General features: G+C 44.5%; 1 protein-coding gene across 1 annotated transcript in view; it reads left to right on the top strand.

Moving 5' to 3' along the window:
• The first annotated feature begins 8104 nt into the window (after positions 1-8104).
• LOC136638779 (sterol O-acyltransferase 2-like) overlaps positions 8105-25512 on the top strand; it is a 34035-nt gene continuing 16627 nt past the window's right edge. The window contains exons 1-3 of the mRNA XM_066612809.1: positions 8105-8286; positions 23878-23943; positions 25314-25421. Of these exons, the coding sequence (XP_066468906.1) occupies positions 8105-8286; positions 23878-23943; positions 25314-25421 (356 nt within the window). The remainder of the gene's footprint in view (positions 8287-23877; positions 23944-25313; positions 25422-25512) is intronic.

Here is a 25512-nt window from a genome sequence, read left to right on the forward strand (position 1 = left end):
AGTGGGGCGACAGCCCTTTTTTCTCCTTGAGATAAGAATGGAGGATGAGACAGTTAAAGATGCAATGGTACTCTGGGCAAAAAATTTTGGATATAATATACCAATTGACGACTGCAAACAAATTTGGAATATAAATATTAAGATAACTAAAGCGGTGTCTTTTAAAGAGAATTTATATAAACTGTTTTATGGATGGTATTTAACTCCAGAGAAATTAGCAAAAATGCATTCTGGGTCATCAAACAAGTGTTGGAAATGTAAAGAGATTGAGGGAACTTTTTATCATATGTGGTGGACATGCGAAAAAGCAAAGAAATATTGGAAAATGATACAAAATATCATTGTTGCAAGAGATATTGAATTGTGTATTACCATTCAAACCAGAAATATTCCTCCTAAATGTGACATCAGAAATTAAAGACCAATGTAAGTAACACCTTACTGTACATATCGCTACAGCGGCAAGAATATTGTATGCACAAAAGTGGAAATCTGCAGACGTTCCAACTAGAGAAAATTTAATAGATAAAATTTATGAAATAGCAGAAATGGAGGTTTTAACATAAAGAATGAAAGAGAGAGATTTAGGTAGAGTAAGAAGATGTTGGAAGCCTTTCTATGACTGGATAGATAATTTTAGTCAAACAATATTGTCTAGATAAATCATTAGTTTTTATACCGACAAATATGATAGCTTTTGTATTGATGACTATTTTTCTTTTTAGTCGCTTTTGACATGGTTATTTCTTTTCCTAGGGCTAGGCCAACTCGGTCACAACATCCACGACCCCCCCCCCCACCTCAGATGCTTCATATAAGAAGTATTTCCACCGTGGCTATAGACATATTTATTCCAGTTGGCTTTTCAGGGTTGAGGGGTGACCTAGTCATATTTTTTGTTGCTTTTGGTTTTTTATGATTGCTTTAAGACGGCTGCTTTCATTCTGCTGTTTTATTTTCAGCAGTTATATTGCTGTTGTACTCTGCTCAGCCTTTCCAGAGGATTATGGGGTTGGTGCTTTGCTGTTTTCTGTTTTCAAATTTTATGGATTAATTGTCGTAGATGCCCAACCCTTTCTACTTCTGAGACAATAGTGCCTGCACAGAGCAGGGGGGTTGGTTTAGAAGACCTCCAAAGGTGTCTTCCAACTCTAGTATTCTAGATCAAGCATTTAAAATGCACACCTTCAATTGCTTTGTTTTTCTTCCTGTTTGATCTGCACCAGATTCCCCTGCAACTACTACGTATAATAAAGCAAACACCCAGACAGGGCCAAACAATGTGATGACCCCATTTCTGCCCAGCCCACAGGTGTACACATTTTGTTCCTGTTGCGTATATGCTGGGGGGAAATGGCTGTCACATCTAGTTGGACCCTAAAAGTCTTACCTATTCACACAGGTGTCACCACCACCCCACAACCTCTGCAGGGCTGTTCAGGATACACCTTCCAGGACTGAGTGGCACCATTCTGGGGTGCTGTCCAGAGCCAGGGCTGTCCGGCCTGCACCCCGCTCACCTGTCAGTCATTCCAAGTCCAGAAACGGGCGCCCGTCCCACCAGTCCCCTTCCCCAGCTGGAGGGCTTCGCAGGACATGGAATCAGAGGGCGCAGAGATGCGACCCTTTACTGCCAACCCCCTGCTGGGAGAAGGGGGAGCTCCACAAGCACAGACTTCACTTCTCCCCCGAGGGGGGGCTTGTCTTCAGGGCAGGGGGGCTCTTCAGGGGGGCTTCTTGTTCCCCACTTGGGCAAAGATCCAAAGCCCCCCAGTGTCGCCCCTTCCCCCAGCCAGCCTGCAGCCCCCGACGGTCCCAGGGAGGCGCCTCCTGCTGCCAGGTCCAGTGCGGGGACCCGGGGCGAGCCACCTACCGTTCGAGCAGGGGGTCGGGCTCCCGGCTCTGCCCTGCGGGTACCGAGGCGCCAGCAAGCGGCTCTCGCTCTGCTCCTGCCCTGCACTGCGGGATGCAGTCCCCCGGCGCTCTGCCGTCCCTCCTTCCCTGCTTGGCGGTCTCCCTGGTCCCTGCCTCGGCTCGGACTCCATCCCTCCGCCTTCTCGGTCACTCCCCGGCGCCTTTCGGGAGAGCCGCGCTCCCGCCCCGCCTGGTGCTGCCCGTTCCCACCCCAGGCGCCTGGACCCTCCCCAAGAGCAGCGCAGTCCGGACCCGCCCGCCCGCCCGCTGCTTTCCCACGCGGAGCCTGCCAGCCTCTTTCGCGCGCCCAGCCCCGCAGGCACGTCCCTTCCCTGGCCTGGCCTGCGGCGGGGTGACCCGGCCATTGCTTCGCTCAGTAGCCCCACACTGGGTGCAGGAGGGCACAGCCCGTGGCCACCTGCAGAGGAAGAGCAGCAGCAGCATTGCCTGCCTTTTGCAGACACAGCCAGGCTCCATCCTCGTCCTGTCTACTCAGAAGTCAGTTCCATCAGAGTCAATGGAGCTGACTCCCAGGAAAGCGAGGAAAGGATTGCAGTCTTATAGTTCCTGGCAATGTGAGACACACCCGTTTTTCTATGATCCTCCTGCCAGGAGGGATTTTATCCGGGGGTACAAAGTTTCTTCTGGGCCCCTTTGCAAAGGGGGAGGGGTGAAACAGTGGGGGAGGGTGGTGATGGGCTAGCAGAATGGGGGCAGGGAAGGGCAAAACAGTATTGGGGGGTGCAGAGGGCTGAAAAAGTCTTCGGAGCCCAGGTCTACCCACCCATGCGGCATTGGCAGCTAGATACATTAATATGGAAAACCAAGCACACTCCTAAGTCTCTCTAAAACCTTATAAATATAGAAAATCACGCAGAAAATGAGCGTCATATTTAGGCTCGCACTAGCATCACTGGCGTAGCTAAGCCGTTTGCTACCCAGTGCAAAGAACATTTTGCCCCCTCCCTGAACTGCAAGGACATCAAATTAATTAAATTGGGTCTTTCTTTTTTATTTGTTAGAGTGAGTGAGAAATGTTAGCTAATATTTTGAAAAAGCAAGCGCTTGTTGAAAGTTAGGATTGGACCATAAGTTGTATGAATTAAAACTAAGTTGTGTTATCCCACTAAGTGGCTTATAATTTACATATGTATTCATCTAGAATAAAACTGTAAAATGCAATGTAAAAAAAAGCAAACAATTGCAGGCAGGTCCATTGATGAACACACCAGCGCATAAAATACAATAATAAATCATAAACGCATCAATAAAAGCAGCAGGTGTCAGGTGCTAAAGGGGACCAAAATCAGAAGGCTTGCTGAAATAGAAATGTTCTTAGAGCTCACTGGAGACTTCTACCACCACTACTCTTACTTCTGTAAGAGACCACAAATCTAAAAGCATATCTAATTTAGAGCCCAATCCTGTGCCTGTCTACTCAGAAGTAAATCCCATTATAGTCAATGGAGCTTACTCCCAGGAAAGTGTGTATATACAAATTGAGAGGTGCAGGGGGCTGGAGACAATCATAAGAGCCTGCAGCTTACGTTTAGGAACTGGAATAGAATAGGGATCCATGAATTACAAATAAATGATGAGATGATGATTACTACTACAAGGCCAGGCTAGGCCTGTACTGCTCAGTACTGTTCGCCTCACATGCCTTGCCTTGCCTTATGTGCTCTCCTCTTTAGCTTCCTGCCCAGGGAACCCATCACAGCCAGCCAGCCAGCCAGCCAGCCAACTGAGAGCCCAAGCCTATGCCTGTCTACTCAGAAGTAAATCCCATTATAGTCAATAGGGCTTACTCCAGGAAAGTGTGCATAGGAATGCAGCCTTGGAGCCCAGTCCTATGCGTGCCTACTTGGAAGTAAGTCCCATTATAGTTAATAGAGCTTACTCCCAGGTAAGTGTGGATAGGACTGCAGCCTTGGAGCCCAATCCTGTGCCTACCTACTCAGAAGTATGTCCCATTAGAGTCAATAGGGCTTACTCCCAGGTAAGTGTGGAAAGGCTTGTAACCCCAGTGAGCAACTTAGATTCAGCTGCAGTTATAGGCACACAAACTGTTGCCCCCTTCCCCAGCGGATTTGTGTGTCTGTCCCAGCGTTGTGTATGGTTTGCTAGCTTGTCTCTGACAATGTTTGGAGGGGAGGATCTTGGCGCACAAGCCCACCGAGGCAAGAGCGCAGCCAGGAAGGCAGGGAGGAGGGAAGGTGAGGGAGCAACATGCAGTTCCATCTCAGTTGCAAACTGGAGGGGATGGGGTGACATAGCCACACACCTGCAAGCAAACCTCAGGACAATCCTATCCACGCTTGCCTGAGAGTAAACTCCATTGACTATAATGGGACTAACTTCTGAGTAGACACGCATAGGGCTGGGCTTGTAAGTCTCTCCTCTGTCCTGTGTGCCTCCTTCCTGTGCGTGCCTCTGGAGGAGCTAAACTGTTTTTGGGAGGCTGCATTCATTGGATAGGGAGCATTCTGGTGTCATTGGATTCCTCTCCAACTGCCCTTTCTGACTGACTAAGGCAAGTCCACCTATTCGGGAGTAAACGCGCGCTATGGCTCGGTTTCACTTTCCATAGAGCTTCGTGCATTTTTGTTGTTCCAGTTTTTTGGCCATAACTTTTGATGAAAAGGAGATTTCCTTCGAGTTTGTCGCATTGCGTTCTGCTGGAAATTATGCATCCAATGGTATATGGCATGATGGGGTTACTTGTAACCTCTGCGAAGTTAGCGATGTTTATGTCATTTGTGGTGTCACCCCTCCCAAAGCTGGTACCTGAGATGGACTGCCCTCCGCCCCTCCCCAGCTATGCCACTGCCTAGGCCCTGTCTCCTGCTTCTTCTCCAGGTGAAAGAACATAGAAAAACAAACTTTCACTGCTGGGAGAAGTGAGAGTTCTCACGGGCATGCTGTAGTAGATGGAGGGCACACCACAAATGCCAACTATTGTTTTGAGGTTTAAATGTTACAGTTGCTGCTGGGTGCAGTGGGGCATTTCTAAGTACTTTCAGTGGTATCTGCAATGTAGCCATAATGCTTGAAGTGCCTTCCTAGTCTGGTGGTTCTGATGACTCTTAGGTAGGGTGACCAGATGCAAAGGGAGACAGAGTGCCTCGACCTTTAACAATTGTATTGAAGAGGGAATGATGGCAAGTGCAGCTTTTGTCTCTGCACAAAGTCCTAACCCCCTTCCAAGCAATTCTAAAATTCCAGTTGTGATCGGTGGTAGTCCCATTTCACAGATTTTCTTTCATTTTCATGAGTCCTGGTAGCAAGCAAATCCAACTAAAGGTAGTTTGAAATGCCAACTTCAACCTGTGTGCTCTTTTCTCTCTTGTTCTAGTTGGATATCTTGCCTTTTATTTATCATGCAATATCTCACACCCACAACATAAAAACTTTGCAGGCTTTCAGGAGAATGTCTTGGAAGTGTCTGAACTTTGGAATACGGTGTCCAGTTCTTGGCTCCACAGTTTAAGAAGGCTATTGATAAAATGGAGTGGGTCTAGAGGAGAGTTAGGGTTGGGGGTGTTAGACTCAAATCCCCACTCATCCACAAAGCTCCCTAGGTGGCCTTAATCACATGAAACACATTTAAAAATAAATATACAAATGAGATCAGAAGCCTTTTTACTGGGATTGACAGAGGAATGTGTGGAGAAAAAAATTGAAATTTTATTTCTATATGTAGTGTTTATGTGGAGGCGCTAGCCTTAGCCTTAGTATGTTGGCAATAAAGCAAAGCACACTTTGCACTTGCACAGAGCAAACTTGCACGACCTTGGTGACATGCTGAGTCTGAAACTCTGTAGCCTGTCAACAAGAAGATGTTATAGAGAATCATATCTAGGAATGTGGATTGCGGTTAAGCTAGAGAGCCAGCTAGTTATAGCCAGTGTGAATCTCAGTATCCTTTTGTAATTTCTCTATTACACAGACCTCTGACTCATAGTTTAGTATTGTAAACAAGATCAGAGAATGGAAAACCCCAGTCTGTTGTGTATTGTTTGAGGGAATAAAAGTCAGAGAAGGCTGAATCCCAGAAACTTTTCTTCTGTATCAAGCCTTCCTTCTGCATCTCGCTTCTATACATGTCTGTTGTTGTTTTCATTGCTCTAACTCTTTGCTCCTCAAGTTCTAACTTTCAAACCCTCAGAGTGCTTCTGCTTTAACACTCTCTTTCAGGCAACAAGATACAGTCTTGTGTGTCTCCCACCAAGCACCAAGGCCCCCTAAAGCCTTGAGTGCTCCCCAAAGCAGCATCTTGCGCTGCTACACTATATATGACAAGTGCAGTGAGAATACTTTCTGCACAGTGATGGAAGACAACAGAAGCACCATCGGTGGAAGAATGTTGGATCAAATTTTGGACATGGCAGAAATGGGCAAACGGACGACCTTGCTCAAAGAAAAATCAGTAACTCAATTGGAAACCACTCATTGACTTTCTGTAAACGAAGCGGGGAAAAACCTGAGACAATGATTTGTGGATTTGATGAAAAAGAGTAGCAGAAATAAACTCAATTATAGAAAAAAAGTTTAGACATAATCACAAATGCAACTCACTCTGATAGAGATTTGCATTATGTAATCAGAAGTACATAGAGTAGGGATATAATATACTGCTTCATTCTTGCTATACTTAACCTTTAGATGAGTGGTTCTCAGACTGGCTGGTTGCAATTCACCAGCTTGTGTCAAGCTTCCCCATCCCTTTAAGGGGCGGGGAAAGGCGGGAGGTAGCAACACAGGACGTGTCAGTAATGGGGGTGAAAGGGGTCTATTTTTACTTACTGAGGGCTGCTGGCAGCTGCAGGAGTTGCGGGGAGCCCCGAGCAGCCCCCCGCAGGGCTCCCCAATGCTTAGAATGTTCACTTAGAATGTTAGAACATTGAGAAAAACTGGTCGCCAAGCAACCCGGAAGTGCTTAGTGTCCGATTTTTCTCAACATTCTAAGTCAACATTCTAAGCATTAGGGAGGTGTAGAATTCAGACAGTCTGACACGGAGGCTCAGGATCTGGTAGAGTGAAGCTCTCTCCTGCCCCACCCCCTCCCCAACGTGCCCCCGTCCTCTACCCGCCCTCCCTCACTTCCCCCCCGGAATGCCACCTCCCTGCCTCCCCCTACGCCCCCATCTACCTGCCTGGTGGTCCGTGTGACCGCCTTGCAGTGGAGCTCCAGTACTCCACTGGCACTAAGGCCCCCAAACGTGCTTTATGGCATATTTGAGACAGTACATGCAAGTGATGAGCCAGCGCGCACTGAATAGGATTGGGTCTTTAGCTGGGAGTAGTAGGAAGTACATACCTTATGTCAAACTATTTTGACAGCTGAAAGTCCCGCCCCTTTTTACCAGAAATCCCACCCCCTAAGGGGTTCATATGACCCCTCAAACAACTGCTCCCAAGACCGTCGATCACTAGGGAGGGGTTTTGTAGCACCCCGACATTTGGTTTGGTGGGAAAAGGAGCCCCCCAAAAAGTGTTGGAAAGGGGTTCATGTGACCCCTCAAACATCTCGCCCCATTACCACCGACCACTAGGGAAGGGTTTTGTAGCACCCCGACATTTGGTTTGGTGGGAAAAGGAGCCCCCCAATAAAGTGTTGGAAAGGGGATCATGTGACCCCTCAAACATCTGGTTCATGTGACCCCTCAATCAACCTCTCCCATTCCCCTCGACCACTAGAGAGGGGTTTTGTAGCACCCCGACGTTTGGTTTGGTGGGAAAAGGAGCCCCCCAATGAAGTGTGGGAAAGGGGGTTCATGTGACCCCTCAAACAACTCTCCCATTACCACCGACCACTAGGGAAGGGTTTTGTAGTACCCCGACATTTGGTTTGGTGGGAAAGGGAGCCCCCCAATAAAATTTTGGAATGGGGTTCATGTGTCCCCTCAAACAACTTTCCCCATTACCACCGACCACCAGAGAGGGGTTTTGTAGCACCCCAACATTTGGTTAGGTGGGAAAAGGAGCCCCCCAATAAAGTGTTGGAAAGGGATTCATGTGACCCCTCAAACAGCTTGTTCCATCACTGATGACCAATAGGAATGGAATTTGTAGTTCCCGGACCACCGCAGGGACCAATAGGAAATGGGAACAGGCCTGGGCATGCCCTCTGTATTTTAAGGCCCTGGCCTTCGGGGGGAGGGAGAAAGCCGATCAGCCTGATGCAGCCATGGCCTCCCCTCTGAAAAGCTCACCCGCTTTGCCTTCTGGGACCGAGACTCCCCAGTTGGAGTGCGAATCCCCTGCTAGGGAATTGACCAAGAAGGAGAGCCCCGAAGAAGAGAAGGAGAACGTGCCGCCTTCTGAGGGGGGGGGAGACCCCAGTCAGACCCCGCGGATTCTCAAATCTACGTTCGCAAGCTGTTCAAGATGGAGAGCTGCGATTAGCCGGAGACCCCAGACAGTCCCACTGATTCTCAAAGCCTACCACAGGCACCTATGAAGAAGAAGCAAAAATGTAGGCGTTACGAGGAGGAGGAGGAGGATGACGTGTTACCGTTTCCATCTTTGAACCTGGTTTACCAATTTGCAATGGAAGAACCACCTGTACCTAGAGAACCTGAAGGAGAGGTAAATTATTGTGCTTGAGTGCATACGTGAGTGTGTTGCCTGAAATGTAAAAATCAAAAAAATACTTATTTGTGTTTTTTTTTTTTTCTGTAGGCTATTCCAAAGAAGGACGCTTTCAAAACATTACGAAACCTATGTCTGAAAGTAAACCACAGAATGTGGAACACCTTCTAAATGTCATCAATTGCCATGACCCAACTGAAATCTAACCATAAAGGTGCTCTCATGATTACATCATCTTATTCACTGACAGGTGAAGACAGCTCTGAAGTTCAAAGCAGCATTAAGTATAACTGGAAAATGGGTGTGTAATATTCTGTTAAAATACTAAATGGCAAGGTGTTGTAAAGTAATAGCAGCAGCTAATAAATAATGTGTCCCCATCCAACATATTAAACTGTCTTATACTCAGTCAGACCATTAGTCCAGTATTGTCCACTGTGGCTTGCTTTGGCTTTCTAGGGTTTCAGTCCTCAGGGTTCTCAGTCCTGATAGGTATGGACAGGGATGAACCTTGTACTGTACTGCTGAGCTGTGGCCCCTCCTCCCATCATCACAACACTTCAGATTTATCCAGGCAAATGAAATAATTGCAATTTATGTTGATCAGGTTTACCTGAATATTTTATTATTACTTGTAAGGGGCAGATATTGTGGTAGTCTCAACCTTATAAATATTATTTTAGTATGCATGATGTTTTCTTCAGCTTTGAAACTAATGGAAATTGTGGCAGTAGTTACAGGTTAGAATTTGACCCCCAGGTGGGAAAAAATAATGTTCTAAAGCAAGGGTGGCCAACCTGCAGCACAAATGCTACTAGTGGCACACTGACTCTTTCTGATTGGCATGCATGAAGTTGCCATATATTTTTGAAAAACTTTTAAATGATAACAAAGAATTATTACAAAAAATAGCAAAGATAGAAAACTGCAGTTTACAGTTTGCTTGCTTTCTTTGCTACTTCTTACACAACAAACCTTCAAGTTTCTAATGCTGCAGTGTGCACACTAAGGGTGGCCACACCTACTGTGCTTGACTTGCTTTGACTGAAAAACAGGCAGTAAGGTAAGAAAAGAATTTTGAATAGGAGAGAAAGTCAATAGGGCAAATGCTAGAGAGCTGCATTTCACTAACAGGCATGTCACTTGCTTACCCAAGAAGTCTTGGGGTGGGCTGTGGAAGGCAGCAGGGGACAAGCAGGACAGCGCAGAGATGACCAATGAGATCAGCAAAGGCCAGATGGCCCAGCTGTGTGGAGATACTATCTTTGAGAAAATCAGTCACAAAGAGGTCCTGGCTAAGTTATCATCTTTGATAACAAGAAAGTGAGCAAGCAGAGGGGGGCTGGGCTGTGCAGAAGGGGAGTGAACACATGTTATATAGACTTCGGAATGGGTTCCACAAGGCCAGACTAAAGGTCCATGCAAGCTGTCTTTCTGGCCTCATCAGCAGTCAGCCAGGTGTCTTTGGAAAGCCCCAAATAAGCATCAGCATTCTCATGTTTTTTGCTCCGTACCATCTGGTACTTGGAGACATACTGCTCTTGAACTTGGAGGCTCTATTTAGGTAGCTTGATAATCACTAAAAAAAGACATTAAAGTGGAGTGACATGTTCAAGATTTTCTACATAAAAAGTGGCACATCTTGTGCTGCGGGTTGGCCACCCTGTACTTAAGATTACAGTGTGGGTTCTTTGTTTCCTCACAAAATGTTAATTTCCACCTACTGATTAAATCTCTGCCTACTAGTTTCCTTGTATCTAGAGTTCCTCTTTTTAAATTTCTGTTGCTGCTTTTATATTATGAAATAGCTGTTTTATATTTGAATCTACTCTTATATTTTTAATGTTAAGTGTTTAATTGTTAAATATTTTTATTCAGATGTTTTATCTTCTACATGTTTTACTTTGATGTTGAGTACGAGAACAGTGGTATCTAAATCTTTTAAATAAATATCTGTCATTGTATTTTTAATTATTTCTATCTTTTTTTGGAAAGCAATCCCAAACTGACTTGAACTAAGTATTTGCTGAAGTTCACCTGTGGCTCACTATTCTCTTTGTATCTCTCCGTATCTAATGAGAGCATAAATATGAAACAAAGCAATAACTTCCCCTCGCCTGAACTTGTCTCCCATGCCATGACACACATGTTGATTACATGTGATTTGACTGTGCCTTCTGACAAATTAATAGCAGGGCTTCACATTACAAAATGTGACACAGATTTGGATGCAACACAGAAGCCCATAAATAGAACGCACAATGCTAAAACATGGTTATATGCTTGATTAGATGCAAACCTTGGACTCAGAGGCTCCCTCTTCCCTTCTGCTTGGCTAGCAGGGAGGTTTAAAGCTTCTGATTTGATATAGAAACATGATCAGACATGATTATTTATTCATCTACATGATTAAATATTTGTGGTTATCTTCTAGTTTATGTTCATATCAATATTTGTATAAACAAATACTGATGTATATAAAGCTGACACTAGAATGGCTGGGAACTTGTTTTGTTCCTCTAATACAGTGATTTTCATCCTTTTTCATCTCATGGCATTAAAATTGTCAAGCCACACCCATCAGATTTTTGACCATTTAGAAGGTACACCATGTTACCAGAGGGGGGCTCACATCCCCCATTGGCCCTACTAATAAATGACCTTCCCACAAATTTCTGTGGCACACCTGTGGACCACTCGCAGCACACCAATGTGCCATGGCACAGTGGTTGAAAATGGCTGCTCTAATATTAATATACTAAAAGTAATATATTTACTATATAATAATAAATAATATTGTGGAAATATTTGTTCCAGTATATTATTTGTTGACATTTAATTCATAAAATAGGCAACGGAGTCCATGTACCTTTATTTGTTTGATTTCATACCGGATCATTTTGTGAGTGTCAAGTGGATCATCACTTGCTGGAACCACCTTTTCACTTGAAATTTTTTGCTCTAATCACTGTAAGAAAATGAAAAAGAAATGTTAATGGCAACAAAACGGATGTTTTCTTATTCCCTTGCTTTTTATTTAGTGTTATACAATACTAGGATTATAAAGTACAGCTGCTGTGCTAACATATTCAGTACTATTTATGTTTTCCCCCCAAAGCAAATAACAGAATCTTCAACACCAGGGTTTGAATGGATTGCTTATCTGAATTTCTTCACGTTTCTGGAAATGCAGTCTTCTCTCAGCCAGACACAGGTCAACAACTGGGGGTTAATCCTGAAGGATTGCATTCCAATAGCAATAGCAGCTAGTAGGTAACTTCAAATGAGTTGACAAAAAACAACTCAACAACCAATCAACCCGATGATGGCAACACACTTCTCAGAAAGCTATGTGGATCAGATCTCTGATGGTTTGGTCTTAAGCGTGGTCTAATTTGTGGGTGAGCAAATGTGTTCAGTGCTAAGGGCTATATTAGGCATATTAACATGAACTGAAGAATTGCAAATAGTGTCCGTATTTGAGACACAAAATTCATTGAAAGGATTTGAGAAAAGAGGTAGCTTCATATTACACTGAACTTTGGTTTTTACTGTAATGTTGGCATGACAGGCTGTTGTTTCCTTCCACAGGGATACTGACTGGCCGCGGTGTTAATTACAGTGCCACTTCCCAGACCTGTGAGATCCAGGGTTGGTGCCCTGCAGAGATGGACTCTGTACCTGTGTAAGTGGTTGGAGAGCCCAATCCCTGATTCGTTCAAAGTAAGATACTATTGCTCACACTGTATAACTTCAAACAGAGTTGGAAAAGTGGTCAAATCAAACAAATAAATCTCACAGGTGAATCTCACAAATTTATTTGTAAATCTCACAAATAAATCAAACAAATAAAGGTACATGGACTCCGTTGCCTATTTTATGAATTAAATGTCAACAAATAATATACTGGAACAAATATTTCCACAATATCATTTATTATTATATAGTAAATATATTACTTTTAGTATATTAATATTAGAGCAGCCATTTTCAACCACTGTGCCATGGCACATTGGTGTGCTGCGAGTGGTCCACAGGTGTGCCACAGAAATTTGTGGGAAGGTCATTTATTAGTAGGGCCAATGGGGGATGTGAGCCCCCCTCTGGTAACATGGTGTACCTTCTAAATGGTCAAAAATCTGATGGGTGTGGCTTGACAATTTTAATGCCATGAGATGAAAAAGGATGAAAATCACTGTATTAGAGGAACAAAACAAGTTCCCAGCCATTCTAGTGTCAGCTTTATATACATCAGTATTTGTTTATACAAATATTGATATGAACATAAACTAGAAGATAACCACAAATATTTAATCATGTAGATGAATAAATAATCATGTCTGATCATGTTTCTATATCAAATCAGAAGCTTTAAACCTCCCTGCTAGCCAAGCAGAAGGGAAGAGGGAGCCTCTGAGTCCAAGGTTTGCATCTAATCAAGCATATAACCATGTTTTAGCATTGTGCGTTCTATTTATGGGCTTCTGTGTTGCATCCAAATCTGTGTCACATTTTGTAATGCGAAGCCCTGCTATTAATTTGTCAGAAGGCACAGTCAAATCACATGTAATCAACATGTGTGTCATGGCATGGGAGACAAGTTCAGGCGAGGGGAAGTTATTGCTTTGTTTCATATTTATGCTCTCATTAGATACGGAGAGATACAAAGAGAATAGTGAGCCACAGGTGAACTTCAGCAAATACTTAGTTCAAGTCAGTTTGGGATTGCTTTCCAAAAAAAGATAGAAATAATTAAAAATACAATGACAGATATTTATTTAAAAGATTTAGATACCACTGTTCTCGTACTCAACATCAAAGTAAAACATGTAGAAGATAAAACATCTGAATAAAAATATTTAACAATTAAACACTTAACATTAAAAATATAAGAGTAGATTCAAATATAAAACAGCTATTTCATAATATAAAAGCAGCAACAGAAATTTGAAAAGAGGAACTCTAGATACAAGGAAACTAGTAGGCAGAGATTTAATCAGTAGGTGGAAATTAACATTTTGTGAGGAAACAAAGAACCCACACTGTAATCTTAAGTACAGGGTGGCCAACCCGCAGCACAAGATGTGCCACTTTTTATGTAGAAAATCTTGAACATGTCACTCCACTTTAATGTCTTTTTTAGTGATTATCAAGCTAACTAAATAGAGCCTCCAAGTTCAAGAGCAGTATGTCTCCAAGTACCAGATGGTACAGAGCAAAAAACATGAGAATGCTGTTGCTTATTTGGGGCTTTCCAAAGACACCTGGCTGACTGCTGATGAGGCCAGAAAGACAGCTTGCATGGACCTTTAGTCTGGCCTTGTGGAACCCATTCCGAAGTCTATATAACATGTGTTCACTCCCCTTCTGCACAGCCCAGCCCCCCTCTGCTTGCTCACTTTCTTGTTATCAAAGATGATAACTTAGCCAGGACCTCTTTGTGACTGATTTTCTCAAAGATAGTATCTCCACACAGCTGGGCCATCTGGCCTTTGCTGATCTCATTGGTCATCTCTGCGCTGTCCTGCTTGTCCCCTGCTGCCTTCCACAGCCCACCCCAAGACTTCTTGGGTAAGCAAGTGACATGCCTGTTAGTGAAATGCAGCTCTCTAGCATTTGCCCTATTGACTTTCTCTCCTATTCAAAATTCTTTTCTTACCTTACTGCCTGTTTTTCAGTCAAAGCAAGTCAAGCACAGTAGGTGTGGCCACCCTTAGTGTGCACACTGCAGCATTAGAAACTTGAAGGTTTGTTGTGTAAGAAGTAGCAAAGAAAGCAAGCAAACTGTAAACTGCAGTTTTCTTTCTTTGCTATTTTTTGTAATAATTCTTTGTTATCATTTAAAAGTTTTTCAAAAATATATGGCAACTTCATGCATGCCAATCAGAAAGAGTCAGTGTGCCACTAGTAGCATTTGTGCTGCAGGTTGGCCACCCTTGCTTTAGAACATTATTTTTTCCCACCTGGGGGTCAAATTCTAACCTGTAACTACTGCCACAATTTCCATTAGTTTCAAAGCTGAAGAAAACATCATGCATACTAAAATAATATTTATAAGGTTGAGACTACCACAATATCTGCCCCTTACAAGTAATAATAAAATATTCAGGTAAACCTGATCAACATACATTGCAATTATTTCATTTGCCTGGATAAATCTGAAGTGTTGTGATGATGGGAGGAGGGGCCACAGCTCAGCAGTACAGTACAAGGTTCATCCCTGTCCATACCAGTCAGGACTGAGAACCCTGAGGACTGAAACCCTAGAAAGCCAAAGCAAGCCACAGTGGACAATACTGGACTAATGGTCTGACTGAGTATAAGACAGTTTAATATGTTGGATGGGGACACATTATTTATTAGCTGCTGCTATTACTTTACAACACCTTGCCATTTAGTATTTTAACAGAATATTACACACCCATTTTCCAGTTATACTTAATGCTGCTTTGAACTTCAGAGCTGTCTTCACCTGTCAGTGAATAAGATGATGTAATCATGAGAGCACCTTTATGGTTAGATTTCAGTTGGGTCATGGCAATTGATGACATTTAGAAGGTGTTCCACATTCTGTGGTTTACTTTCAGACATAGGTTTCGTAACGTTTTGAAAGCGTCCTTCTTTGGAATAGCCTATAGAAAAAAAAAACACAAATAAGTATTTTTTTGATTTTTACATTTCAGGCAACACACTCACGTATGCACTCAAGCACAATAATTTACCTCTCCTTCAGGTTCTCTAGGTACATGTGGTTCTTCCATTGCAAATTGGTAAACCAGGTTCAAAGGTGGAAACCGTAACACGTCATCCTCCTCCTCCTCCTCATAACGCCTACATTTTTGCTTCTTCTACATAGGTGCCTGTGGTAGGCTTTGAGAATCAGTGGGACTGTCTGGGGTCTCCGGCTCATCGCAGCTCTCCATCTTGAACAGCTTGCGAATGTAGTTTTGAGAATCCGCGGGGTCTGACCGGGGTCTCCCCCCCCCTCAGAAGGCGGCACGTTCTCCTTCTCTTCTTCGGTGGTCTCCATCTTGGTCAATTCCCTAGCAGGGGATTCGCACTCCAACTGGGGAGTCTTGGTCCCAGAAGGCAAAGCGGGTGAGCTTTTCAGAGGGGAGGCCATGGCTGCATCAGGCTGATCGGCTTTCTCCCTCCCCCCGAAGGCCAGGGCCTTAAAATACAGAGGGCATGCCCAGGCCTGTTCCCATTTTCTATTGGTCCTGTTCCCATTTCCTATTGGAACGAGATGTTTGAGGGGTCACATGAACCCCTTTCCAACACTTTATTGGGGGGCTCCTTTTCCCACAAAACCAAATGTCGGGGTGCTACAAAACCCCTCTCCAGTGGTCGGTGGTAATGGGGCGAGTTGTTTGAGGGGTCACATGAACCCCTTTCCAAAACTTTATTGGGGGGCTCCCGTTCCCACCATACCAAATGTCGGGGTGCTACAAAACCCTTCCCTAGTGGTCGGTGGTAATGGGTTGAGTTGTTTGAGGGGTCACATGAAACCCCTTTCCCACATTTCATTGTGGGGCTCCTTTTCCCACCAAACCAAACGTCGGGGTGCTACAAAACCCCTCTCTAGTGGTTGAGGGGAATGGGAGAGGTTGATTGAGGGGTCACATGAACCCCTTTCCAACACTTTTTGGGGGGCTCCTTTTCCCACCAAACCAAATGTCAGGGTGCTACAAAACCCTTCCCTAGTGGTCGGTGGTAATGGGAGAAGTTGTTTGAGGGGTCACATGAACCCCTTTCCAACACTTTTTGGGGGGCTCCTTTTCCCACCAAACCAAACTTCGGGGAGCTACAAAACCCCTCCCTAGTGGTTGACGGTCTTGGGAAGAGTTGTTTGAGGGGTCACTTGAACCCCCTTAGGGGGCGGGATTTCCAGTAAAAAGGGGCGGGACCAGCTGTCAAAGATAGTTTTGACATAAGGTATGTACTTCCTACTACTACTGTTGGGATCAAGGACTTGATGGCTCTGTGGATCCTGAACATAGACTGCAGCAACCTGAGATCCTTTGCTTTTGTAATATTAAAATAACACAACTTTTACAAATATTTTAATTTTTTATATTAAAAAATCTAGCTCTTGTTATGGTTACAAAGGCAGATTTGGGTGTACCTGAAAGGGCCTGGCATGCTTGAAACCAGAAAGGAACTAAGTCGGATTTTCAGGAGTCAGTGCCTAGGCTCTAATGTCTCTCAACTTGACAATCAGTGGAAGACCAAATTGGTAAAATGAGCAAATGTAAACAAACACACAGAATTAACATACATCATGCAGGTTGCAGACTTACACTTTTCTTGGTGCAGAATTTGGGTTACTCTGACAGGAAGTTTTATTTTGTTTTTGAAGCATAATACACAGCCATGACTAGACTCCTCAATTAAGAGTGTGAGCATGCGCTATGCAAATTTCAGAGAAGGGAATCAAGGAATATCAAGGAATATCAAGGAATAAGTATTGTCTTCTTGCTTTGTGGAGGACAGCTAATTGGCCTCTGCTGAAAACTGTTGAACTAGAGCAGGTGTCTCCAAATGTTTTGGACAGAGGGCCACATCCAATATCTGACACCGTGTCAAGGGTTGGAAAAATTAATAAAGTTTAAATATAAAATTTAAATAAATAGATTAGAGATGGAACTTAGATGAATGAATAAGTGAAAGAATGGACTCCGTTCCAGGATTTCTCCAAGCACCACCAAAGAAATAAAGCACTCACTCAAATAGACTCCCCAGCCCACAAGCAGGTTACTTACATGTACAGGAGTAAATACCTCAGAATCAGCACATCACAGAAAACATCTAAAGCTCTTCTGAGGGCCGGGGAGGCCTCCCCAAACCTCAGAAAGCCTTCTAAGGCCTCCAGAGGGACCAAAAGCACCGGAAAAGCTTTTTCAGAATAGCCAGGAAGAGATATTTTTATGCATTCTGAGTGCTGGACAGGCTGCACACATCCTCCCCAGCCCACAGAACACCCCTGATTGCATTCCTTTGAGAAGACCAGAGGCCCACAGGAGACAAGAGTCTTGCTACGGCCGGAGAGAAGATTGCCGTGTGCAGCGTCTGGCCCCTGGGCTACAGTTTGGAGACACCTGAACACAGGTGGATAATTTGGATAACACAGGAGGATAATTGACACCGCATGGCAGTGGTGAACAAAGACTCACATACACCATTTGGCACCCGGGGCCCATAAATTTTTGGCAATCTCCCCATGACAAAATTATTTTTCGTAAGAGTCATGATATGAAATGAATAATAATAACAGCCAGAGAACAAGCACAGACAGTGAACACTTCCTTTTATTGAACTCATATATAACACATTTACATATGCAATGAATATGAGAGATCATAACCCAAATCAGAACAGGGAAGGAACACCCATCAGGATAATATGCAGTGGGCTTGTGGTCTATCATACGTACAAAAGCAGTTGTGTTATAGAAGAAAGGAAAACATACGTACATTTATGAAGAATACTTTTGGTTTTCTGGAATGCTTGTAACAAGCTACGTATTCTAGTGGTAATCTCAGTGTAATCCACTTTTGTTACAGAACACACCTTTTGTTACATAAATCCCAGTGCAACCCACTTTTTGTTACATAAGGCAGTCAGTCAACAGTCAACAAAACCTTTATTAGGCATAACCATTTGATAGGTGAGGACTCTGTACAAAAATCGTAGGGAGTATAAATCGAAGTAGTACACAAATATATGCATATGTGCACATCTATGTGTACACACAGATACAACGTACATTACATTTTACAAACAAACATGAATTATTTAAAAGACAGAAACAATCAGTTACTCTGCGGATCTTGCCAGAACGTAGCCTACTCAGTGATTACAGAAAGCTTGGCTCGATTCAGAATACTCAAATTTAGGAACTGTGTGACTGAGAGGGTTGTATGTTCTACATCACCTGCAAGAAGAAATTGAATTATATCTTTCTCAGAATGCCCTGTTTTAGAATGGAGCAAAGGAGAGAGAAATTGCTGCCTTAGTACTTGATATTTGGGACAGTGCAACATGATGTGTGTGTATGACTCTACTTCGCCTAAATTGCAGCTACATAAACGATCTTCCCTGGCATACATAAGGCAGTTGTGTTTTCTCTTTCCTGCTTTTTGGCTGTAACATTTGATAGAATAGAGATATTTCCACACGGTTTGTTTCATTGCATTCTGCATGAAATTGCGCATGGAATGATATACTACGATGGTATCAAAAATACCAAGATTTTAAGAAGTGGGAGGTGGCCTCTGTCACCCCTCTGCAGCTTGGCTCCCAGGGCCTACGGCCTCCCATTTGTACACCACTGCAACATGGAACGTTATCTTCTGATTTTTTTTACTCTTTCAGGCACACTGACTGCCTGTTTCTCATCTTTGCATCCTATTCAAGGCCAGATATAAAAACTGAAAATATTTCCTTTCAGCTAGTTTCTGGTTTGTTATAAAATAAGGTCTAGCTCAAAGAAAATATTTTCAAGTGTGTCTTTTGACAAACTGAAGGGAGGAGGTTCCAGGGCCACTGAGGATTCTTTTGGCAAGGAACGAGACACTGTTGTAGAAGAGCTGGAAAGAATCACCAAAGGCATCTGCCAAGAAGGTCTTTTGGAGCAAAGTGGGACTAGTTGGATTTCCAAAAGTGCCAGCAGTGGTGGTTTAGGTGTGGCAGGACCAGAATTGTGGGGTCACTATCCCCCAGAAAGTCCTCTGAAAGAAAAGGGGAAGCGGGTTAAATGAAACCAGAGAGAATCAGTGAGGGGAAAAATTCCTGTGGGTCAAAGGCTGTAGGAAGTCATGCTTATCCAATGTCCCTTGGGTTAGAGATAACCTAAGAATTGGGTCCAGAGAACAGCTAGGCAGTAGGCCCCCCAAAACAGTGAAGGGCCCACCTCCTCAAAAGCATCACCATCCTCACCCTATACAGAGAGGAGTCCTGAAGGTCAAACACAATGCGAGTGAATTTCGGTTTGCACACCTAGCCTCAGTCAGGTTAAGAGAGCCTGCTGTGAGTGCCTGACCGCAAAAGGGCTTTCAAAACCAGGGGGCTGGAAAACAAGTCCAATGAGTAAACTTTGAGAGAACTTGGTTATTTTAGCCTGGAAATGAAAATACTGAAGGGGGACATGCCTTTAAATACCTGCAGGGCTGTCAGGTGGAAGAGGGCAAAAATTTGTTCTGTTGCCCCAGAGAGCAGCTTGACCTAATAGGCTTAGGCTGAAGGGGAGATTTAAGTTGAATATCATGAACAAATCCTGAATGGTAAGAGCAGTTCAGCAATGCAACTTCTTACCAAGGGAACTGGTGGGTTTTCCTTTGCTGGAAGTCTTCAGGTGGAGGCTTGACAGGCACTTTTTGGAGTTGCTCTACAGGGAATTTTCCTGCACCTGGCAGGGTGTTAGCCCCTTCCCATCCCAATTGCTTGGACCCCTCCCCAAGAGCAGGCACAAACCTTGCAAGCTGCAGCCCAGGCAGCCAGCAGAGCCAGGGCCACTGCCTTCCAATGCGGGGTGTGCAGCATCTCACTTGCAGCCAACAGGCACACCCCTCCTTTGAGCCGCCTGCATGTGGCAAGAAGGGAGGGAGAGCCTGGTCTGCCAGCAGGCACTGTTGGGTAACCAAGCCATTGCTTCACTCAGGCGACTGCTGGGTAGCCCCACACTCAGTGCAGGAGGGAACAGCCTGTGGCCACCTGCAGAGGAAGAGCAGCAGCAACATTACCTGCCTTTTGAAGACACACCCAGGCCCATCCTAGGTCTGTCTACTCAGAAGTAAGTTCCATCAGAGTCAATGAAACTCCCAGGAAAGTGAGGATGGGATTGCAGCCTTAGGGTCCAGTCCTATCCAACTTTTCAACAGCGATGTAGACATGCTAATGGGATACGTGCTGCATTCTGTGGTGGGGGAGCAATCACAGAGGCCTCCTCAAGGTAAGGGAGCATGTATTCTCTTACCTCGAGGCTGCATTGTGGTTACATAAGAACATAAGAACAGCCCCACTGGTTCAGGCCATAGGCCCATCTAGTCCAGCTTCCTGTATCTCACAGCGGCCCACCAAATGCCCCATGGAGCACCCCAGATAACAAGATACATCATGCTGGTGCCCTCCCTTGCATCTGGCATTCTGACATAGCCCATTTCTAAAATCAGGAGGTTGCGCATACACATCATGGCTTGTACCCCATAATGGATTTTTCCTCCAGAAACTTGTCCAATCCCTTTTAAAGGTGTCAAGGCTAGACGCCAGCACCACATCCTGTGGCAAGGAATTCCACAGACCGACCACACACTGAGTAAAGAAATATTTTCTTTTGTCTGTCCTAACCCGCCCACCACTCAATTTTAGTGGATGTCCCCTGGTTCTGGTATTATGTGAGAGTGTAAAGAGCATCTCCCTATCCACTCTGTCCATCCCCTGCATATTTTGTATGTCTCAATCATGTCTCAGGCGTCTCTTTTCTAGGCTGAAGAGGCCCAAACGCCGTAGCCTTTCCTCATAAGGAAGGTGCCCCAGCCCCAAAGTCGCTCTCTTTTGCACCTTTTCCATTTCCACTATGTCTTTTTTGAGATGCAGCGACCAGAACTGGACACAATACTCCAGGTGTGGCCTTACCATAGATTTGTACAACGGCATTACAATACTAGCCGTTTTGTTCTCAATACCCTTCCTAATGATCCCCAGCATAGAATTGGCCTTCTTCACTGCCGCCGCACATTGGGTCGACACTTTCATCGACCTGTCCACCACCACCCCAAGATCTCTCTCCTGATCTGTCACAGACAGCTCAGAAACCATCAGCCTATATCTAAAGTTTTGATTTTTTGCCCCAATGTGCATGACTTTACACTTACTGACATTGAAGCGCATCTGCCATTTTGCTGCCCATTCTGCCAGTCTGGAGAGATCCTTCTGGAGCTCCTCACAATCACTTCTGGTCTTCACCACTCAGAAAAGTTTGGTGTCGTCTGCAAACTTAGCCACCTCACTGCTCAACCCTGTCTCCAGGTCATTTATGAAGAGGTTGAAAAGCACCGGTCCCAGGACAGATCCTTGGGGCACACCGCTTTTCACCTCTCTCCATTGTGAAAACTGCCCATTGACTTCCACTCTCTGTTTCCTGGTCTTCAACCAGGTCTCAGTCCAGGAGAGTACCTGCCCTCTAATTCCCTGACTGTGGAGCTTTTTCAGTAGCCTTTGGTGAGGGACCTTGTTGAACGCCTTCTGAAAATCCAGATATTTAATGTCCACGGGTTCTCCCGCATCCACATGCCTGTTGACCTTTTCAAAGAATTCTAAGTGAGGCAAGACCTACCCTTACAGATGCCATGCTGATTCTCCCTCAGCAAGTCTTGTTTGTCTATGTGTTTTGAGATTCTGTCTTTGATGAGGCATTCCACCATCTTACCCAGTATAGATGTTAGACTGACCAGCCCATAGTTTCCCGGGTCCCCCCTCTTTCCCTTTTTAAAAATAGGCATGACATTTGCTATCCTCCAATCCTCTGGCACTGTGGCCGTTATGAGGGACAAGTTGCATATTTTAGTCAAGAGATCAGCAACTTCATTCTTCAATTCCTTAATAACTCTTGGGTGGATGCCATCAGGGCCCGGTGACTTATTGATCTTTAATTTATCAATGAGGTCTGAAACATCTTCTCTTTTAACCTCTATCTGACTTAATTCCTCGGTCAGGAGGAGCCGTTCGGGCAGCGGTATCTCCCCGAAGTCTTCTGCCGTGAAGACAGATGCAAAGAACTCATTTAATTTCTCTGCCATCTCTAAGTCTCCTTTTATTTCCCCTTTCCCTCCCTCACCATCCAGAGACCCAACTGCTTCTCCAGTGGGTTTCCTGCTTCTAACATATTTGAAGAAGCTTTTATTATTCCCCTTAATGCTGCTGACCATGTGTTCCTCATAGTCTCTCTTGGCCTCCCGTATCACCTTCTTACATTTCTTTTCCCACAGTTTGTGTTCCTTTTTATTCTCCTCATTGGGGAAAGACTTCCATTTATGGAAGGAAGCTTCCTTTCCCTTTACAGCCTCTCTAACTTGGCTTGTTAGCCATGCAGGCACCCTCCTGGACTTAGTCGAGCCCTTCTTCCTTTGCGGTATACATTTCCACTGCACCTCTATTACTGTTGATTTGAGCAACCTCCATGCTCTCTGTAGAGACTGGACTCTTTTTGCCTTCCCTTTCAACCTCCTTCTAACCAGCCTCCTCATTTGAGGGAAGTCCGCTCGTTGGAAGTCAAGGGTTTTTGTGAGAGATTTGCGTGGTATTCTTCCCCCAACGTGCATGTCAAAGCGGATCGCAGCATGATCACTGTTCCCCAATGGCTCAGTAACATTGACATCTCTAACCAGATCCTGAGTACCGCACAATATTAAATACAGAGTCACCTGTCCTCTGGTGGGCTCCATGACTAGCTGCTCTAAGGCACAGTCATTTAGCGTGTCAAGGAATCCTGTCTTCTTTTCATGACCAGAACACAAATTGACCCAGTCAATATGAGGATAATTGAAGTCCCCCATGATTACAACCCTGTCCCTCCTTGTCACCTCGCTGATCTATTTCCTCATACTCTTGTTTGTGGGTTTCCTGGAGGGACCTGGGTGGCCATAGTTTGAACTGGGATGATGGACTTGTTGGACCTTGGGCTGGTGTAACCCTGCAGAGCTCTTCTTATATTCTTAGCCTTAATTTTGGCAATTGTAAAAGGCAGTGGCATAGCTAAGGGGTTGGCAAATGCATTGGGCAACAAGCTTTGGGGGGGAGGTAACAAGCTGAGCTTGACACTAGTGGCCAAAATTGTGAAAACCTTGATATGTATGAATACCATAATCTTATATATCATTGGAATGGTAATTCAATGCAGAATGCAGTGAAACAAACCACATTGGAATATCTGATTCTTTCAAAAGATAAGGCCAATTAACTGGAAGACTTTGTATTTACATACTTAATAAATTTCATCTTGAGGGACGGTTACAGTATCTTCTTTGATCCCAGGTAGCAGATGCCTTAGTTATGCCACTAGTGAAAGGCATTGGAGCAGAGGCAGTAAAAACAACAACCATAGCAACCTTCTTCAGAGTTGCAACTGTTGAGTGAACAAGACAGGGAAAATATGATTACCTATCCTGAATTTTAAGGCAAGTAGGCGATTGGAATACATGAAAAGATACTTATTGCTAGGATTGTACGTTGCTCCTCACTTGATTGAGCAAGTGATCTTCTTGTTCAGTAGGGGATAAGATGCTCTTTTTCTGACTCCTGCTCACCCCTTGCCCAGAAGCAAACCAAGTCTGAGAATTAACACTAATCATTACCTTCGGTGGATCCTTGCAGAGAAAAAGGCCAGTTGCGGGAAAAACCGGAAAAGAAAGTGTTCATTGCCCAACAGTCTTTGCTTGAGTGAGTATTTCTTGTGCCATCTTGCCAGCTATGACAGGAAAGGTGGATGCTAAGAGAGAGAAGGTGGGAAATGGTGCCCAGTGATGTCAAAAGTACACCATATAAAAGTATGCTTATTGATATGACAGTGCAGATTGCTGCTCACCCAGGCAGGGCCATCCCAAGACTTCCTGACACAGGAGGTGGCTTGGCAAATGCTGCTTCCCCTCCTTAACTGATAATGTGCCAACCTCCTATTCTCCGATGTTCTAGCGAAGCACTCTCCTCCTGTCCACATTTCCTCTCTGACCCTCTCTTCCTTTTCTAGTCCAGGGAATGGAAGGAGAAGGAGGAGCAGCGGAGACAAGTAGGTGGCCAGAGATGGGAACCTCCAGCAATCTGCTGAGTGAGGACCCAATTCTATCCTATTTTCCAGCATTGGTGCAGCTGTAATACAGCCCCAAGGTAAAGGAACACATGTTCCCATATCTTGAGGAGGCCTCAGTGACTGCCCCTCCATGGCAAGATGCAGCGCACGCCCCATTGGTACAATTGCACCAGCACAGGAAAATTGGATAGGATTGGGCCCTGAGGCAACCACTTCAGTTGGCCTGATGAATGGGCCGGCCCTGCACCTAGATCATCAAAGGGGCTTCTAAGATGAATTATCTTCTCATTTCTGACATGTGAGATGCTTGTTAAACAGGCCAGGCTGTTCAGCATCTTCTCTCAGAGGCAAGTAGCTTAGACTAGGGAGCTGAGCCCAGGAGAGTTCATAAATAGAGGTAGAAAGTACCCCATTGGCTCCTTTGTCACCTGATTCATCTTGAGCTGGACTGCTGCATTTTCTCTTCCTATCACTGGTGGGAACTGGTGTGTCCTGTAGCACAGCAAAACTAAAGTCAGCCAGTTCTGCTCCCTGTGAGCTCTCTTGGTAGTGCAAAGAGTGAGTCCTTCTACCAGAATTGCTCCATGGTTCAAGACCCCTAACACCACAGAGTGTGGCCCACAACCCTGCTGCTTGTGGCAACAATTCTGCATTCTGAGAAGGGGAGTAATCTGTATTCTAGGTTATTAGTCAAATCCCTTACCCGATGTCATGTTTTAGAATACTGTTGGTGCCACAAAGCAACATATAATATACATACTGTATGTTCACTTTGCACATTTACACAGTTTACATATTTAAAAACTTATTTTTTTAAAACTGGAGTATCTTTATTTCAAGCTGATTAAAGAGATATCCCCCCCCCCCCCAATTCTGGATAATGATGGGAACATGCAATGGCTTCTAGAGATAACATATAATAGCTCTGTGACCAGATCCAGCTTGCCATCCATCCCGTCTTACAGCTTACCTGATGCCAACCCTGTCTCTTTTCTTTTTTCAGTGAGCTGCTGGAAATCAAACATTTCCGTTCCATCTACCACATATTTGTAGCCTTTCTTTGTGTGTTTGCTCTCAGCACAATCATAGTGGATTCCAGCGATGAAGGACGGTACGGTTCGGATGTGGAGCTGAGGGCTGGGAGACTTTCCATTTTTGGGTGGCAGACAGACATGGGCTTGCAACACTAAGGAGAGGTTTGG

This window comes from Tiliqua scincoides, chromosome 2, assembly GCF_035046505.1.
Source record: "Tiliqua scincoides isolate rTilSci1 chromosome 2, rTilSci1.hap2, whole genome shotgun sequence".
NCBI lineage: Eukaryota > Metazoa > Chordata > Lepidosauria > Squamata > Scincidae > Tiliqua > Tiliqua scincoides.